The 21,065-nt window shown below is 35.5% G+C and overlaps 1 protein-coding gene across 3 annotated transcripts in view; it reads left to right on the top strand.

Moving 5' to 3' along the window:
• CCDC146 (coiled-coil domain containing 146) overlaps positions 1-21,065 on the top strand; it is a 77,439-nt gene that overhangs the window by 29,486 nt on the left and 26,888 nt on the right. For all 3 annotated transcript variants that reach the window (XM_035322541.1, XM_035322549.1, XM_035322532.1), the window contains 2 exons: positions 11,028-11,110; positions 16,009-16,218. In XM_035322541.1, the coding sequence (XP_035178432.1) occupies positions 11,028-11,110; positions 16,009-16,218 (293 nt within the window). The remainder of the gene's footprint in view (positions 1-11,027; positions 11,111-16,008; positions 16,219-21,065) is intronic.

Raw genomic sequence — 21,065 nt, 5'->3', positions numbered from 1 at the left:
TTCCTTCCTTCCTTCCTTCCTTCCTTCCTTCCTTCCTTCCTTCCTTCTTTCCTTCTTTCCTTCTTTCCTTCTTTCTTTTTGTTTCTTTCAAATCTAGGAACCATAAAATAGTTATATTTGATTATCTGTTAATGCACTTGGAGTTGGGTTTGGCTCTAAATGGTTTAGGACTCATCCCTTTTCCAACACTGATGTAAATTTTCTTAGCAACTGATTCCAGCAGTGAGTTTTGTATTCTGAGGAATCGTCTTGTGGTACTGAGGTGCACACATCAAAAACCGGGGCAAAAATATCGAGGAATGTAAAAATTGTCCTGTGCATTTTTATAGGAAATCAGGTGTCATTGTCATAGAAATCCTTACAAATATTGCATTATCTGGACTGGTAGTGTATAGGGCAGTTTTCTTGTGTATTTAGGATAGATCTATTGCCACAAAGGTGAAAATAATTACCTGTATAATTTTTTCATTGTTGTTCCTTCATTTTTGGATGCCCCATATTGAATTATCCAGGTCATGATCTTCAGAATTAATGAGAAGTCATGGAAAGTTTCAGTTGGAAACCAAGAACAATGTAAACTATTCTATTTAGCCATTTAGAAGCCAAGTTATTATACTGCATTTTTTCTTCCTCTTATCACTCTCAGTTTTAGTTGATGGCAACAGTGATGCTAGAGCAGATAAGCCTTTACATTTTCTATATAGACAGTGGTGCATGTTCAAGCTGAGCTCCATTCTGCACAGTTTAGCACAAGTGCAGGCCCAGTTGTGAACCTGTTCTAAGCTTTGGACTGAACCCGAGGAGAATGCTTCAGTTCACTTAGTGCATTGTCATGGGTCCAAGTTTATGTCTAGATAATTTGAAGGTATCAAACACAGACACAGACAAGCCAAATTCCAGCAAATATCCCTAGCTCACTTCTTCTAAGGAAGGAAACGGATTATCTGGAGACTGATAGCAATATGGATAAAAACCAAGAGTCATAGCATGGGTTCAGCATGCTTGTACCTGTTCCCCGCTGCGATATTGACATAACCCATAAAAAGTCAGTGGGAGACACTGATGCTTTCTCCCCACACTAAGAAACACTATAAGCAATATAAGAAACACTAAGCAATATAGTAAATGTACAAACATTGTGGACTAAATGGGGAGTTTGACAGAGATACAGAGCTTTCTGTTCAAAGTGGAACATTTATCCTTTTTTCTTCCCTAAATGTTTAAGCATTTAAATATTATCCAAAGGAGGTAAGAAAAGCTCTTCAAATAAACAACAGAGAGAGGAAATTCCAAACCTCACACAGCAGACTGGCAAGAAGAACCATTTGCCAAGTGGTTAATACTATACTTAAATCCTGCATATACACAAACTATAAAATATATTAATCCCTGGATATTTTTCTGTTGTCTCCTATTATGACACAAAATAGTTGTTTGAGGAGACCTTTAGATGTTTAAAATTAAATATATATATGTATATATATAAAACATTGGGTTATTCTATGCATTAAAATAACAGTAAGTGTGGTTACAATGTCTTGCTGTAACTAAACAACCTACAGCTCAAAATGAGGAGGTGGAAAGTGGTGTCATCTCACTAAAGCTTAGAATACATATTAGTTGTTCTGCAATATCTACAAGCATTATTAGAAACATGTGTTGGCTCCATCATTTCCCTGAAATGCAGAGGTTTTAGGGAATGTGGAAATTAAGCCTTTCCAAGGAAGCCTTCAAATTATTCACTTTCTTAAAGATTATGAGTAGTTGATATTAATCACTATTTTCCTGGTGATGGCTATATTTATCTTCTGTGCTTTTCTTGGTGCATTTTTTTTCTAAAACATGAGGTAAATATTCAGATAAATATTCAGATTATGTAATCTTTTTAGGCTTAAAATTTGGCTTAGTTTCATTCATTTCTGGAGACTTCTGAAAGCAGTTTAAAATACCTTGAAATTCAAAAGCAGAAAAGTCACAGTTCTTATGGTTCTTCCTTATATGACACTGGAGTCACAGAAAATCTGTTTTGAAATCACAGATGAGTTTTTTGGTGTATTGCTTTGAGCTGTCTGACAAAAAGCATTTAATATAATCTGTTAAAATAGAGAAAATACTTGTGCAGATGTAGTTAGGAATGGACTTCTCTAGTTTTGATCACATGGAAGAGCACCTTAGGTACGAGGTGGGTCCTCTCCCTTCCATGGTTTTAATTGACGTGCCTAATCTGAAATACTTTTCTTATCAACATCTCATCTACATCCATCTTCCTGTGTCAGAAAAAAGTACAGTAATCCTTTGTCCAGAGGCTAGTGGACCTGAAGTCAAGCTGAAAGGATATGCAAGAGCTCCCTGGGATCCTGCAAAGACTGTATGTAACCTCAGACTGTGTTCACTTTGTCTTGGAATTTTCTGCAAGAGATGTTCAAGAGGGTTCTGATGGGAAGCTGTTATTAGACAGTAAATACGAACTTGTTGCTGTTATTGACACTGGGTAAAGTTATTCAGGGGTACAGAACAGCCATTTAAACAGAAGTATTTTTTGTTATTTAAGCATAAGTATTCTGTTTTATTAACAGATTTCTGGACCCAAAAGGTTCCTGCCTTTTTCAGCAAAATCTTTTTCCACAATCTTTATCATATGACAGGATTATGCAGTATACTATAAGTCCCATTTCATGGGACTTACTGATTAAAGGAAAGAAATTTGTTATGCTTTCTGTGATAAAAACAAAACTTCAGATAGTGAGGTAGCATGCAAAAATGTAACAAGGTTAGAAAATTACGCACAATGGAGTGTAACAAGTTAATCACTTAATTAGAGCTAAAATAAAATAGAGGGTAACAATAGTATGAAATTAACATAACATAAAACCTAAAAGGGAAATTTACAAGTAAATCCAGTAATCAGATACATGATTTCATACTTTTTACGTAATTACATTTATGGGAGTACAGGGAAAAAAGCAAAAAGAAGTTTCCAAGCAACCATCTACTCGCAGCCAAATCTTAGTCCAACTTTCCAATAATTCTCCATTTAGATAAGAAAAATTTATTTTAGTTTACCCAGATGATCTAACAATTTAGAGTGTGTTTAAAAATATATGGGGTCCCAGTTAATTGTAAAATGAGAAAGAAAAACTGAGAAAAGCAAAATATGGTCTGTGTAATTGATGGAGATGGGGACTGGAAGACTCAACAATTTCAGAATATTTACCCAACAATACGCCAAAATCCAGACTTGAAATTCACCCTTGCCAGTAAAACCAAGTGATCTCAATTCTTTCCAGAGCACTAACACAGAACTGAAAAAAAAGCATCTTCAATTGTCATTCACCACCTCTTTTTTTCCACCTCTACACTCCAGTTTCAAATTCTTTCTTTCCCTTGTTTTTAATGTAGACCATTATTTCAACTGAAGAGAACTACCATTTTACTTACCCCAGCAATGGGAGATCTTACAAGCACTAAAATGAACTATGACTGCATCTTGGGTTGGAGGAATGAACTGTAACTTCTTGTTTAAACATGGGACCTTAGTCTTGCACTCAGATTTTTTTTTTAAATAGAAAAGTTGCTAAGCAGATGCAACAAAACCAAATAAAATGATCAAAACCTTCAGTTAGAAATGTTTATATGCAAATACTATTGGCTATTTTATCATTGAGGAACACACAAATACAGTAACTAATGATAACTTTCTTTGAACTAACTTGTAAACTTACTTCCCTAACATCAAAACCTGGAAACTCTAATACTAATCTCCAGTCACTGCTGCCAAAGTATACTGTTTTGTGTTTTTTTGTGCGTGCTTTTTTTTTTTTTTTTTTTAAGTTAATTCAGATATGATTCAAACATATGTTGTTTAAACTCAAGTATTTTAGCCAATAGTAAAGCAAGTTAGTAATATTTTCTCTTCTCTACATTGAATTTCCATGTTGCAATTACTAGGAATTAGTGCAAGATGGACCATTTTGTGATTTTTTTTTCTCTTGTTTTGTTTTGAATAATCTTGGCAACACTCTTGGTGCTAGGCTTCACAGGAATACGGGGACTTTAATAAAGACATTTATAGAAGACATTATAGTTCTCTGTGAGGCACCTCTTCTGAACGTCTGGGGTGTTAAATACCTTGTACAGGAATTCTACTTCCATACAGACTTATGTCATGTGTATCTATTAATTTTACACATTATAGTTATTAATTAATGTTTATATTTATTATTAGTAATTTGTAATTTATATTTATTGGTGTTTATTATTTCATATGGTCTTATATAAATTATAAATATTGAATTGATTGATTTAAGACTATTTGTCCATATGACTTTTTACATTCCAATTATGAACTTAGTTTAGAATTCTTCAGAGGAGTAAAACAATTATTTTCAGATGTGAATTCCTGTCATATGTAGTGCCTTCAGTCATGCATAATGCTCAGAGAGCTCTTTAGCTAATTCCTTTTAGAAACATTGGGCTCTGACCTGACTGACTGATTTGAAAAGGTTTACTTTTAGCAACTTCACATCTTTCGTGCCATTTAAATTTAGCATCCTTACATCCTTCTCTGCAACAAACAGCATTCTACCTGTTCTAGTGATGAGCTGGGAGGTACAGATCTCTCTGCTATTTTTCAAGCATAAAAAAGTAATTATTGAATGATCTTGCATTTTCTACAACTTTAATTTAGAATTTACTATGTTGATGTTGTAGTACGCATACACCCGAACCACGGCTTTTACTTTTTCTAAAATTTGTTTTAAATCACTATTATTTCTAGCTACATTGATTACTGATGCTTTATTTGATTTCTTTGGTTGACTTCATCTATTGCATACATTCTTTAACATGCACTGTAAATTTAGCTGTCTTTACTTTTATTTTCCTTATATTTTATGGACACAGCTGTTATCATACATCACTTCAACCACAGTATATTTTAACTCAGAGTGTCTTTTTTATCTTTGGAGATTGTGCGTTTATGGCCATTTATTGAGTGCTTGTCAGACAGTTCCAAACTATCATTAAGACCTCGTATTAGAATCTGTGTTCATTTCTAGCTATATTAAAGGTACTTTTATCTTTGAAATGTTCAGGGTCATTGTAAGGTGGACTACCACTTATTTAAACCAGTGATTAACATTATTTTGCCATCCGGATGAAATGTGAGAAACTGTAATTTCTTTGTTGAAAGTCCATATTTTGGTAATATAATTCAGTAGTATGTAGTGCTAAGCTTTGTTAATAATTTTATATAAAAATTTTCCCGCAAGATCAAATTTATTCTGGATGAGGTGAAAAGCATCAGGGAACAGTATTCACTTAAACCATTTCAATTATTATTTTTTGAAATTAACTTGCATCATGCTGCATTTTAAAACAAGGTTGTGTTAATGACTCTATGTGCTTTTTGTAATGAATATTGTGGAAATAATATAGATTTTATTTAACCACTGATAGATATAGAAGGAACAAGCATTTTTACAAAATTAAGATAATTAAATCAATGTCAGATCCAGATTTTAATTATGTCGCTGAGCTGTTCTGCATTTACACTGCTATGGCAATGTGGCAGATCATGTGTCTCAGTTCTTACTGATCAAACAAAATGGAGTAGGTCCTCTTGAATCTGAGTGTAGATGCAAATTAATGAAATAAAGTGTGGGTATACTCAGGATTTGTACGTATTTGTGTATTTAACCTATGTTTGCATTTTTTTACCATGACATGGAATTGTGGCAGAAAAGAGCAATATCTGTACTCCATCTGCGTCCATAGCCAACATCAGTTATCTATAGAGAAATAAAAGTTTTGTGCTTTGTCTCTAGTGCCTTTTAAGAATTAATGTGTTACATATCATATGTAAAAACATGCCTTTTATGATTGTGAAGGCAAAGGTGAGCCTAATTCACGTGAGACAAACTCTCAAGGAAAATATGACTCATCCATTGTGAACGTTTAGAAATAGAGGTAAAAAGAAATATTTATGAATTCCAGTTCCAATTTAGCGTGTGATATTTAAATAAATCTACTGCTGAACTTGAGTAATAAAGCTGTACAAATGTTTTATATTATGGCATCTGGTTACAAGAATTTTTATATACTTCTCTGAGATCCAAATGCAAAACCTGTAGTTTAGAGAGGCAATTGACATCCATAAATTCAATATATGAGTTTCATATTCCTGCTTGATTTTTCAGTATTCACACCAGTGTAAGTCTTGACTTAGCTATAACTACTACCATACACTATAGTTCTTTATAGGTCCTATTAGAGATGTTACCTATGTCCCCGATTTCAGAATAGAGTAGGTCTGTGAGCCAACAAAAGGAGGACTATTTGCACAAAATTAACAGGCAGATAAAAGCCCATAGGGACTCATGGCGGTATTTTCAGGTAAAGTCTAGAAAATATGGATACAGGGATACATGTTTTTCCTTCACTCCTCCTCTCTCCCCCCCACCCCCCCATACACACAAGTCATTCAGCTAAGAATTACAGACCCTGATGCAAATTGTTCTTTCTTGCAAGATACTACAAAAAGTTCTTTTGTATTGATGTATGTATATTAATATATTCTTTCCTTATACAGTTGTGTTATCTGTGCAATCTGTAAAGTAAAAAATAGTAGATTTTTTTCTTCAGTTTTATGTAGAGATAAGTAACCATTCCTAGTACAAATCAATGGAGTTTGAAAAGCAAAGAAATCCTTCAGTTTTGTTAAAATTGTTCTGGATTTGTCTACAATATATTTCTTATAGCTATATACTGACTAATCATTTCAGAGCCTTAAGTTTCAGCTTAAGTCTAATTGTTGTTGTTGTTGTTTTTAATTGTATTAGCCTTACCAGATATATTTCTTTTTAAATTGTAGAGAGAGAATACCTTTTATATCCTATCAAATGTTCAGGAGAAAATCCATTGTAAGCACAGACACACAAAGTTAATGACATGATTTCATTTCTGATTTCAAGTTTCTTCTAAAGCCAAATTGATGTAAACAAAATCAAAAAGCAAATTCATATGTATTTTGATTTGAAGGTTGTATGGTGAAATTCAATGTTTCAGCCATGAGCTAATGAAATAACTCTCACTCTGGCAAGTATCCCTATTAAGTCAGTTTATATAAGTTTTTTAAAAAAATAGATATCTTCATGAGCAAAGATTTGTTCTGGAACTTTGCCCTTAGATTATAGTTTTCCACATGCTATTCTGATGACTAGATAGATAGTGGATTATATTGTTCTCCATCATAAGATGTTTGTCCTTGTAAACAAAAATATAGAAAAGATATGTGAGATAAAGATATGAGACCTGGAATGGAATGTCAAGGGCAGAAGTGTGTTCCCACAGACAGATGATATGCAAGGTCTATGATTACAAGCCAAGAAGGCCAAATGTGTTTGTTTCCATACTATGTAATAAAGAGTAATATATTCTGAGAATAAGCTATGCAGAAAAAAAATAATGCTAAAATAGTTACTGAATAGTTACTTTAAACTTGAACTTTGCCTGAATGCAAGATCATTTTCAACTAAAGTTAAACCCATGAAATCTCTTGTCATTGGGTAAACCCCCAATTTAGTAATGCATATGATGAAAAAACACTGAAATGTACAGTAATTTGTGTTTGTGCTCAAATGAGATTTAACAGGGATAATAGATTTCCTGAGAAAGAGGAAGTTTGGTAGAAACACTCAGTGAAAAGTTATTTGACAGAAGGCTACATTCTAAAATTCTGCTGGTTAAATGAAGGTAACCTGGCTTTGTGCTATTCCTGAGCTCAGCAGTAAATCCCATGTAAAGGTTTGTAATGAAGGGTAGATTTAGGTGTTTTGTATATTTAAATTGTATCTTTTTTGCCTTTTTGTTTCCTGTCTTTTAAGTGAAACTCCTTGTTTCAAGTAGGCTGTCATTTGATGTTGTCACAAGTTTCTAAAGAAAGAATTACAGGTGTTTAGTCAGACTAGCAAAGTAATGGATGTATGACTTAGGTGTCTCACTTTAATTACTGGAAACACAGTGAAAATCTAGTCCTAAATCAAGTAAGAGCATTAAAGCTGGTCCAAGAAGAGGTACATTTAGGTACAAAGGGGCTGTACTGTCTTTTGTGACTCTATCCATACTTATGTTTGGGTTTTAGGATTTGCATTCATGTATTAGAACTTAGCTCATCCTTGTCACCTACATCTGTCACCTACAGTTGGCAGAACTGATTTGCTGTTTCCCAGCTATTAAATATTTTTCTATAAAATCTTGTACTAACAACAGGTTAGTACAACGTGTACACCCTGCATGATTACGCGCTATATACCAAAAATAGAATCTTCCTGCCTGAGCCTTTCATCCTCCTTGTTGCCTGCTCCTGCCATTGTCATTGAGCTGGAGGACATTCATGGCCACAAAAGGAGCTTTACTTCAGGGCTGCAGGTAGCCTTTTCAGCAGATAGAGGGACATGCAATTTCTTGGCCCTATTTCCATTCTAGATAGTAGGAACCAAAGTCGTCCCAGCTGGAAATGGGATGTTTCATGGCCTCATGATGGCAAGCAACATGGACTCCCTCCTTTACATTGTCCATTGAATAATGGCTCTAAAAGAAGATTGTCTTCAGTATTGCTTGCAAAACAGCTGATGTTCATTCTCCACTTACTGTGCACAACCTCAATTTCAGGTCCAAGTGGGTACCTTTTGTCATTTCAGTCTTATCCCTAAATTTTGTTATCAATAGGCAGTGGATTCAGGGACTGGAAATCTACTGTTCATCAGCATGACAGAAATGTGTAAGGGAAGTAGTCACATCTGCTATCCCCTTTCTAGGCACTCAGTGAATTGTTGGTATCATCCAATATTTCAGCTAACATAGCTTCTGAGTTTCACTTCATTTACATATCATTTACTTATCACTCACTATCACATATGTGGGAAAAGCAGGCCTGAAGGCAGTGCATATCCATAAATCAGGGGCATCATCCCTCAACCTGTTTTATCACCACAAATACAATTTTTCTGCAGTTGGCTCACACTTTTCCTCCCTTCTTCCACAACTGACTATTTTTTCTCAAGCCTTTGCCTCTTCTCCTCTGTTCTTTCACTTCTGCTCTCCCAATAATCTTGGAAAAAACACTGTGCTGGGCTTCAGTAACAAATCCTTGGATCAGAGTAGCCCAGTGCTGGTTCTCTAATGGTTCTCTAGAGAAAGTTACAGTAATGGGAACTGTATGGTGATGATACTTTTCACAAACATTGCCCCATTTTGACGTGCTGGTTATGCTATTCATACAACCTGTCTTACGTTGGTTTTCAAGACTATGTAGGACCAGCCTTAGTAGTTTGGAGTTCTTAGCTTTGAACAGAACCATGACATTAAGCGTTAAGATGTGTAGAAAACTTATGCATATAAAGGAAAAGACACACATTCAAGGACAGGTAAATTTATTTCTATGGAAATATTGTCAAGTACGGCCTATGTCTGCAGTGAGAAGCTAGGCAGTAAAAACTGGAAGTCACAGATATAAATGAGGTGAGCATGGGAAAAGGAAAACGGTACTTCCACATGAGGCTAAGAAGTAACTGGGTCAAGACAGGGGAATATTTTCTCTCTCACAGCAGAGCTAGTTAGTAATGTGAACTTAAGTGAACAGCATCTTTAACTCATAAACAATGCCAAAATAAATATCTGAGAGTTGCTTATCTTTAATCTCATTCAAACAAATGAAAACCAGAGCTGCTTTTCTTTTCTCAAGCCTGCAGAAAATAGGAATCATCCTTGCTATCCTGAAGTAATTTGCAGGGAATCTTAGAATAAATAAATCAAATAACAATCAACAAAATATATACTTCCTTTGGCATATTCACTTGAGTTCTGCTTCCTGACTGTAGGACTGGTTATGGACAGTTTCTCCTGGGTATTCAGGAAACAGCATCTACAGAATAGACCACATACTAATCTCTTAAATGGCCCCTAGTTCAGTTTAGGAAAAGGAGTTTACCTGGCAGCTTTGTCAAATGTAAGGATTGAAGTAGGACTGTTGGGCTTTTCCTAATGGTGCAGTAGCTTTTCTGCTGTTTCTTATTTCAGGAGATCTGCGCAACCACATTTTTTGGCAGGTTCCCATACAAGTTGCAGATTTGACTTACTTCCCCAAAAGTCTGGCTACAGATTCTGTAAAAATAACTCAACTTTGATAGAGCCAGGTCACCTTAAGTATTTTCACTCAACGTACCTAATTCTCCTTACCTGTAACCAAAAGAGGGGAATAAAAGACTTGCTAAAGAAATATCCCAGGAAAATGTATTGCATTCCTGCTGTGGTTTCTCTCCATGGCAAAACTGGGCTCTTATTCTATTTCCTATTTATTCCTTATTTCCTTCCTTATACCAGAAGGACGGGCTCACTGGGCCAAACTGCTGCCCTGAAGGCATCTGAGGAATCACCCAAGAGATGGATAAGCTGCTGCTCACACGTTTTTTGTAGAACTAAGTAGGTGGAGCTGCTTACTTCTGGTGTTTGCTGAAGGCCTGCCTGGGTATGTAAGGCAGTACATTCAGTATGGCAGTGCCTCCTGGGGCTTGGGGACGATCTGCTCTGAGCCAAGCTCCTCCTTCTCACAACCATGTTGCTGATGGAGATGATGGTTGAGCACAAACCAGGCTTTGAACCTGAGTTTCACCTATACAAGCCGGCTGGTATGTAGCAAGACCAGGGAATCAATGTGGGCAACAGGTGACTTAGAGCTTCAGTTCAAAGTCAAGACAGAATTATCAAGAAATATTAATATAGACAGAAACTCAGAGAAGAAAACTTGGTGCAGGTAGCACTGTAGTTATGACAGTCACTTTCTTTATATTGTTTTATTTATGCTTTGAATTATTATAAAAATAAACATTTTTTCATCTGTGTGTTCAATTTGGAATGTTACCGAAGACTCAATAAACAAAAAGACAGCCAGCTATAGCTATAACAAGTTGCAACATAATGACAATATTATAGCTTAGAAGATTTCATAATTGTCTGTTTCCCTTCCATAGCTATTTTCTGCTGGAAAACTCTCAGGCTCCAAAGTAGCTGAGCTGAAGGCGAAGTACACCCTGCTGCATGAGACTGTGATAAGGTACAATATTTACAGATTTCTAATTATCTTCTCCTGCTTCTTTGTGAATTTTTGATTTTACAACTTGTACTCTGCCTCCGTTTAGACTTTGAGTAGCCAAAACATTAAATTTTTAAGTAATTTTCTGATAATGTTGTGGCCTAATTCTCACTTAAGACTTTCTTACAGTGATTTCTTACAATGTGAAAGAGGAAAAAAACAATATTGTTTAACACAAAGATTCAAGATAATCTGGGGTATATAAATGCTCGTTTGGACAATATCTTTTTTTTTTTTTTTAATATAAACAATAATAATGGCAATGGAAGGAAGTACAAACTGCAGTAAATAATACACAAGTTTAAAATAAAGATACATTTGAAGATTATGTGGACAGAATTGTAACGTGAAAAAACTTGAACCTGCTGAGCTAACATATTAGAGAGCTTCGAAGAAGATAAAGGCCTGTTTCTAAGAAGGAAAATAAGACTATTTTCACAGCTAAATGGGTATGAGGATATTCACAGTCACATCAGACAGGTCTGGTAAGAAATTTGAAAGGTTATAACGTGAAGCTTCAAAGTATGATTCAAACTCTGAAATGTGGTGTGGTAGTTGTGAGTCTGCCGGGCTCTGGTGCTTGCTGGAGAGGAGACAAGAGAAGGGATTGTGCTCGTAGCTCTGTGCCAGACTTGAGCAGGTCTTGTGTGAGTGGAAGGAAAAGAGGGACGAGATGGTACAGTTGCACTGTACAGAATGGAGTCTCACAGACAGAGCAGCAGTATTGCAATATATTTAATTTGTGACTGGAAAGTTTGATCCTGAATACCCAGTTTTCCTTAAGGTTGACCAAGTCTTCTAGTTTCATCCCCATAAAATGGGGAGCTAGAATATGGCCCTGGCTGTGTAAAAAGTCATCTGACTTTGTTCAGATCAGTGCATGGCAAATGTTTTGGAGAAGTGAAAATTAAACCAGCACTTCTAAACCAGTTCAACTCCTTAAAAAGTGTAAATTTAGCTCAGAGTTAAAAACTTTATGTGGATTTGGGATTAGTTGATTGAGAAGTTTTCTACTACACCAATATTCATGGAGTTGAAGGAGGAATCCAGTAGCTGCTGTTCTTGATTGACTTTTAGCCAGTGTAATTTTCCAGTCTTAGGCTGGAAAAAATACAATCATGTTGCTACTTATTTTGTGCATTTGTATAGAATTCCTTTATATAGGACACTCTTCTATATAAATACAGTTTCTTTGTGTGTATAATAAGTGGAATAGGACCTGAGAGAAAAGAAGATTCTACTGTCTTTTCTCTGATATGTATAACTACGGTAAACAGCATTTACCAAAAGCATGAAATATTGGATGACAGATTAGATCTCTCATACTTTCTGTGGTTCACACAGTAAGTAGTACATAGTTGCCATACTTCTACATGATAGTCAATCAGAGAGAATTGTGTAGCACTCTTTCACTTTGATGTAGCCATATGTAAAAGCAAAACACAAACACGTGAATGTCAATTCGTGAATGCATTTTTTTTGCTACTGAAAGAAAGCAAGGGAAGTCAATTACCAGAAATTCATCTAAATCTCTAGTATATTTTGAGGACTTTTCAGACTTTGAAGGTGGGATTCACTTGCCTGTATGTTGACACCTGTAGACACGCACATCTAACTTGGTATCTAGAGTCCATTAACACTCAATAGAAGAAACAGGGTCCATACAGTTCCTCCTTAAATGGACATCTGTAAGCATCTGTTTTTTGTTGTTGTTCTCCATTGGCTAAAACAGAGTCCTGATGATGGATTCAATATATGTTTATGCTGTTGGTCTCAGTCAACTGAGATGAAGCCCTGCCCACCCTTGGAAAAAGACACACTTCTGAAGAGCAGGAAAAATACTGAAAGATTCTAGTGCACTTGTGACTCACATCATGTTCTTTTCAGCCTGTACTGAGTATGACCCTTTGTGGTAATTTATAAAGCATTTGTTCTTCTCCTATAATCAAATACTCAAATAATCAATACAATTTTTTAATTTTTATTTCTTCACTTTTCAATGTGCAGTACAATTCTGGGGAGCAATAACTTTTTTCTTTTTTTTTCCCACCTATTACAGTTAGATTTCATCTCTTTCCTATTTAGTCCCCAAAGAAGAATGTCTTTTGTGCACCAGTGTTGTTACAATGCCGTGTGGAAATTATGCTGGATGAGCAGGTCTTCAAGTCGTGTGTAGTGGTTCTTCCTTTTAGTCAGTCTCAGTGATAGAACCCAAGGGAATAGCATGAAGCTGTGTTGGGGGAGTTCAGACTGGAAATTAGAGCAGAGTGGAATAGAATAGTTCAATTGGAAGGGACCTTCAAAGATCATCTAGTTCAACTGCTTGAGGGCTAACCAAACATTAAAGCATATTATTGAGGACATTGTTCAAATGCCTCTTAAACAATAACAGGCATGGGGCATAAACCACCTCTCCAGGAACCCAACCACCCTCTCAGTGAAGAACCTTTTCCTAAAAAGTGTAGAACCCCGTGACAGTTCTACCAGACTATTGTAACTTATCTCTCTGGTATGAATTTGTCTGATATGATGAATGCAATTAGTATGTGTGCAGATCATTTTTAAGGCTTTTGCTAGAGCACACAGTTATAGTGTGGTCCTTTTTACCTAGTGGCAAATAGTCCTTTCAGGTTTGCTTAATTCAGCATTGTGAAAAGCTGAGAGATGTCAACTGGCAGATAACCTCTTTGACACTTTGCTTCAAGTTGTTATATGTTTCTGAACTTGTGTTTGCTGCACTACTGAACTTCTGGGAACAGGCTGTCCTTCCTTTCTGGTGCCATCTCACCCGTCCTCTTTGCAGTGGGGCTGCACCTGAAGCTTAAGTACCTGAGCTCATATTTCATCCCTGAAAACTCATTTGGTCATACAATCATGTGGCCCAATTATGAATTTCATTTTTATTATTTCAGTTTATGAACCTAATATGAATATTCTCATGCACCAAGCTGTAAGAAAGTTAGGTAATGATAATTCATTAACAGTTTGGGAGTCTTATCTTCTTAAGCCTTCTTAAGCCTTATCTTCTTAAGTGAAATTATTAATCACTTCATAAATCCCAAAGCTGCCACTTCAGACTCAACAAGAATATTTCTGCACTCATGGGATTCTATTTGTGCACATTGTGTATATTTCCAGTTATTTCTTCATTGGAATTTAAATCTTCACGTGAAAAAATGCTGTTGGCAACTATAGTGAACAAGGTCTGGTCCAGATTCAGCACTCAATTCTTCTTTTTTAACTTCTTATTACCTTGAAAAAGGAAATAATAAGTATTTTGTTTTTATTGAAGAACTTACCTTTTATGAAATTTTATGTATAATTTTTGTTTTATTTAAGAATATATTTTAAATGAATGTGTATTATTGTGTCCAATTATATTTTCTCCCCAGACTAGATTCATTTTTTTGGACTTACATAAGTAAGATCCAACTATTATATAGGATCTTGCATAGATATCTCAGTTTATTTTTCTATTAAAAAGCTATTATATAAATACATCAGCACATTAAGTTATTTGTTTGTGATAAAGGCATGCTCTTGTATCCTGTTCAAGTCTGTGGTTTTTTATTCTCTGTTTTAAAAAAGGAAGTGGCTATCTAAGTAGAAATGTTACACAGAGCAATTTTTTTCTCCTGCTATGTTATTTCAGCTATGTTTGTGCAGTATAGTTAGTTTTGTATTTTGTTTTTTATATTTACCATGTTAGCCCTGTTCTTTGTAGTGATATGTAATTTGTTTTTGCTTAGCTTGTAATTTGCTCACAAATGTCATCTTTGAGTTAGAAATTGCTAGAGATTCTCAATATTGGAGATTATAAATTCCTTTGATTTAAAAAATACTAAATTGATTTATATTTTTAATCAATAAAGGGCAAGTGATAGAGTTCTTTATTCTTCCACATCATTTGTAACAGGCCATTGTATAAAACTTATAATGTGACAATATTGAGAAGGTATATACAATGATTTCTGTAGCATAAAGACTAGGTTTATATGTTTTGCAGTGTGTAAGAATTTTCGTATTGCGGTTCCCTTTAAAACTCTTCCATAATTACCAATGTATTTTAATAACAGCCTTTAAGATCAGTTACTCAGCTACCACCACAAAGGCTCCTAAGCATATTATGAATACAAGTCTCTTAGCATTGAAAGGCTATTACAACTTGTATCTGTGAAGCCAGACTTTGGAGACGCAAGTGAGATCAGATAATTGATTGATTCTACAAGCCTTATCATACATTTCCCCAGAGACCACAAATGTAATTGCAGCTTGGGTATCATTAAGAGAGCTACTTCAACTACCAGTGACACTCCGGTGATAGCAAGGTGCAGTTCAGCACTGAGTCAATATCCAGGTGTATGCTTAGAGCTTGGAGGTGTTGTATAGCCCAGAGGTGTTGTATAGCCCATATGGGCCCTGTTCTGGTGAATACCTCGCTTTTTTTGGTCACCACACTAATTCAGATCTGACTTGGGTATATTTACCTGAAATGCTCTCTCTTCACTGATACTAGGGCGTGCTAGCGAAATGATGTAGACTAACTAACCTTGCATCTGGTTAAAATTAGATGAGATTAATCCCACACCAACACTACATATGCAGGAAAAGAAATCACATAAAATTCCAATGTTCTCATGGGTTCATAGAATAATTCAGGTTTGAACAGACTTCAGGAGGTCTCTGGTCCAACCTCCTCTTCAAGAGATGGACAGCTATGAGATCAGACAAGATTACTCAGAGCTTAATACAGTCTCATCTTCAAAACCTTTCTTTAAATATTATAGGTAGGTAGAGAAATATAAATGCAAAGCTTATGCCTCTTATTGACTGGTTCTAAATTTTTCTATTTAATGTAGTTTACAGAAATCTGAGATCCAGCTATTGCAGGAAGCCAAACATCTTAGTGTAAACCTGGAACAACAGCAACATGAACTGGAAAAAGCAGAACAGTTCCCTGAAGAATCTTCCAGTGAACTTTGCCGAATAAGGCAACAACTTCTTAGTTGCCAAAATGAATACAATGCTATTAAAGAAAGAGAGTATGAAATTCAGTTCAGAGTGAAATGGTAGGTGATAATGGTCAATCTTCTCTTATTTTTATTATAGTTTATCTAGAAAGATAATAACATAAACTATAATTCAGTCTCCTCTCCATCTTACATGGATACATTTCTTGACAGTTATTGTTAAGCAAAAGATAATTTTAATTTTAGAAGGTGCCTTGGTGTCCTTTGAAATACTGTTTAAGATTTAGTGCATTGTATGATTAAAATTTAGGTGGGCAAAAATTATGGCTACGATTCTAGTCTAGGACACCTTCAATATAAAGTGTCTCAGAGACCTACTGACTGGGATTTAATGGAAACAATGTCATAAATGGGCCCAACACTATTTTAAACATCAGAAGCACACTTTATTCAGGTTTTTCTATTCAGTTATTTAGAGGAGAAGTATTTGTATACTTTCATATCTGAAAAATGATAAATTTGCTGTGAAAGGTGTGAATACCTGACATAAAAAGAAAAAAGTTCAGAATAAGCTTGATATTATATACATTTTAATTATCTGCATATATGAGTGTATTGTGCTTGAAGCTTCTATGGAAAAATGATAAACAGTGCTATTGTATTTTAAAAATATGTACCTACAGAGATTAAATCATATTTTCATTTTGTAGGGTTCTTGCTATTTTTACCCATCTTCAAAACAGTTTAGCTGGTATATAAACACAAATAAATAATCTCAGCAACTCAGCAGTTAAAATTATTTTTCTTCAAGGAGAATAGGGGCACTGTACAAACTGCATAGAGCAGATTTTTCTGGCAGTTCTTTCTTGATTTTTTTTTTTTTGTTAGAGCCAAATGTTTGCTCTAAGAGAGAAAGAAACTTGAGAAGGAAGCAAATTGGGAGTGGGAGCAATAGAGGAATCATCTGGAAAAAATTATTTTTTTTTTATGAGATAGCTAAACATCATGAGATTTCCTGAAATAATTACTAAGTACAGAATTTATTGAAATTTGCAAGCAGCCCAAAAACATTTTTTTTCAAAATATCATTCTTTTTACCCATTTCCTTTTTTACATCACAAATATTTTTCAATAATTTTGCATTACTTTTCCAAAAAATTATGGGGATTTGTATGTTTAGGGGATATTTACTCATACTCTATTTTCTACCACTAGTCAAAGGGAGATTTCTACAGAAACACGTTAGGTATTCTTTCAATTACCCTTGAACATTTATTGCACTGATTCTTATATATGAATTTAAAATAGTGGATTAAAAGTGTGGATTAAAACTATAATTTTTAGGGTCAGCAATAGGGTGAAAAAAAAAAAAAAAGAAAAAAGAAAAAAAAAGTTCTTTCACTTTAATAAGAAACTTCCTCTGGTTTTATGTATTGCATGAGATCAAAACCATCTGTACAGTCAGACCAGAAGTCCATATGGCGCAGTATCTAAGAGTGACCAAAAGCGCAGCCCCTGACCATTTGTGGGGCAAGGATTTCATGAGCCAAATGCATTCCTCTGTATTTAGGAATCCTCAGCTGATCCCTCTTCCTTGAGCGTCTCCTTTCTCCCCGAGCCACATAGATATGTATGCTGCCAATCCTATTCATTCTACCCTACTCCAACACTAACATCCCTCTCAGCTCTGGCAAGTAGCAAGAACCAAGCTATGAAGAAAAACAGAAAATGGATGCTAACACATTTGTAAAGAAACGACGGGTTGGTGCCTGTAAAATATAGTGAAAATCAGGGTCCAGAACAGAATAGTGCATAGCAGGTGATCTAAATGTAACATCAATGTGAAATGAAGAACTCTATGTCTGATGGCTTGTCCACATAGTAAAATTACGTCTTGAGATACATATGTGCACGGGCAGTGTCACAGACTGAGGGCAAACCTCATCAAAGGTACTGTATGTTAGCTCTTAGGTTCCCTTCATTTCTGGGAAGGATGGAATCCCATGATCCAACCTCTCTTGACCCTTGATCTCTCTGGAGCACAGTTTCTGTCGTTGTCCAACTGTGTTGGACAACAGTCCCAGATGTGCTTGGCACTTGCAAGAAAACTTCTCTTTGGGAATTATGACTAATGGCTGTTTAGCCTGAAAACAAACATACTGCTTATTTACCTTCTGCTGTATACCAGGCAGAAAACTTGAAGGGAAAAAGTTTTTGAAGGGAATATCCACTATCCACGTCTCTTATCTATTGCTTTTTTTTTTTTTTTTTTTTTGTCTTGGCTGAGATCTTGTCTGCTTGGAAATACTGCTGAGTTGGAAGTGAGAGACAGCCTCTGCAGCCCTTCCATTTCCCTGTTTCTCTAATCCCTTTTCTCAGAGGCATTTCTCTAGTCCCTGCTGCCTTTATGCCCTGCCTCCCTTCACTTTCTCTGATAGCTAATGCCATTCAGTAACCTTTGTCCACTCAGATTTAAAACTGACAACAGTAAACTTGGCTTTTTCTCTTCAAGAATCATGAAGACAAACCATAACATAGGCAAAGTGATTTTGCTTCTCCCTTGCTATGTTCTTTCTTCCATGTTGCATTTCTTATTTGCTTGACTCTGTAAACATTTTTTTCCAGTCCAGGTACACTTTAAGGTGCTATTTTTCTTTTGTTTTAATTCTTTATTGTTTCACTGGATTTTCAACATCCCAAGAGCAAATTAAAACTGTTTGCAGCACTGTCATATCAGCACATTTTCAGAAATATTGTGACATTTTCATAGCATAAAAAAAAAAAAAAAGTGCATGAGCTATTCAGAAGTAGTTCCGATGTGCTTTGGGGATCCTTTCTGAAGGTGACTGCATGGGTGCAACATCCTTCCAACAGAGGCATGTGACTCTTCTTCCAGCTTATGTTCCTGTTCTGTCCTACCGTTGTACGGGGCATATGCACCAAGCACAGGAGGCAAAAACAGCTGGAAAAGATTTTGCCAGCATTATAAAGTTTGGACCCAAACACTACCCCAAACACAGATCTGATTCCAGAAATATTCCTCCTCTCAAATAATATCGGGCAAATGTAGCAAAGAGGAAAAATAACAATCCCAATTCAGTTCTGGTCCAATTGGATTCAAACCCTTGATGTTTCTTCATATAGCTGGAACTGAAGTACCTCACTGAGTACAAATATACTCTGCAAAATCAGATCAGCAAGAGAACAAAAAAAAGGATCAATGTGGTCAGGAAGGATGTGTTCTAGCTTGAGGAAATTTTTCATTTCACTATTTTTTTTCATTTTAGTGCCCATGGGAGGCTTTGAACCCTGGCTTTTGAGACAAACTAGAGAAGAGATGCTTTGTTTTATTAGGCTATAGCATCAATTATTTTGTTATTGATAAATAATTACTTTATCATATAAACAAACATATATTATAAACTATATTTTAAAAAGTAAGCTATTAATTTGAAATTAAATTATCTGTAACGGGATTATAGTTGAGATTAAGGGTGCCTCATTCTCGAGGACAATTTTCTTTCAACCCCCCAGTCTAACCTAAAGCCCTCACAGTCATTTATCAAGGTAGCAAAATAGCTACTCATGAAGTCCTGTGTGCTATTGCAGGCAAGTCAAGATTGCAAAACTGACTTAGTCTTTGTACAAGCATTACAAGTATGGAAAATTATTTCAATGCTTGCAATTATTTCTGGATTAGTCATTCAGTAATTACAAAATGAAAAGCTAAGTTTGTATCCATAGTTTATTTAGTAAAGAACTAAAAGAAATAAGTAAATCAGGTTACAATTGAACTTGTTATCAACTAGACTTGTGACTGCATTCCCAGTACACGCAAACTAAGCAGAGTTAAGAGCCTTACAGGAATGTCATGCTGGCAGCTTGTCAGCTGTGGTACCTTCTCCTGGTTGTCACTAGATTTTAGCTGAGAGGTGCTGAGCATCTTCTGTGGGTTCCTCAGCACTCCCACATGTGTAAGGGTAGCTGAGGGAGTTAACTTTCCTGTGTGATGGGATTCGTAATGGTAGGAAGGTTCTGGTTCTTTGCTAGCTGAGGAACTGAAATGGACCTCTGTTGACAACTACCACCACATTTCTTAATTTCTCTGACAACTTTACTTCTGTGGCAGTTTGCATCTGTGAACAAACATCTGTCAGAGAGAAGTCTGGAATGTATTTTCATTAATGGTCCAATATGCCTCATGCTTCTTAGCTCATTACATCTGCATCCATGGTAGCTTTTCATGTACCGTACTGCTATTAAACTTCATGAAAATAATAAATCAAAGTGAGAAACATTAGCAAATACTCCTCTCCCGCCCCCAGGTGTATGCTCCTCTCCTGCTCCACTGCCCTGTCTGGTACTCACCAGTAAGCTACTTGAACTCAGAGAGACTTTTAAACTCACTGAAAGTAGGGAAAAAAAGTTTCTTATTTGTTGTTTTTTCTGCTGTTTTGATGAGTTACTTTGGCTCACAGAGTAGTCCCCTAGGAACTCTGGAGCTGGCATGAGGGTTCTGTGGCCAAAAGCTGTGGAGAATACCAGGGAGTGGGAGTTGAGATACTCTGTATTTATTAGTGGTAACCTATTAAACTGAGTCATAACACTTAATGAAACCATACCCTAACAAGGGTAAGATAAATTCCATTAGTAACATTTTGAAACATTCATTTTATGCCTTAAATGTATTTTTTAAAAGGTAAAAAGGTAAATGGCATCTAATGAAAGCAATTTTTTGAAACTAAACTATTTTGCAAAACAGAAAAAAGTTGTCAGGGAGAAACCATAAGTTTAAAAAAAATAAAATGTAAAAAGAAATCCATGAAAGTGAATGCAAAGTATGCAAAATTAATGTAGTAAATTATTTAAATGTTCACATTTTTGAAATTATTACTTAAAAAGATCTCCTCTCCTCTCCTCTCCTCTCCTCTCCTCTCCTCTCCTCT

This window comes from Oxyura jamaicensis, chromosome 1, assembly GCF_011077185.1.
Source record: "Oxyura jamaicensis isolate SHBP4307 breed ruddy duck chromosome 1, BPBGC_Ojam_1.0, whole genome shotgun sequence".
Lineage (NCBI taxonomy): Eukaryota > Metazoa > Chordata > Aves > Anseriformes > Anatidae > Oxyura > Oxyura jamaicensis.
This window is presented reverse-complemented; position numbering and strand designations above follow the sequence as displayed.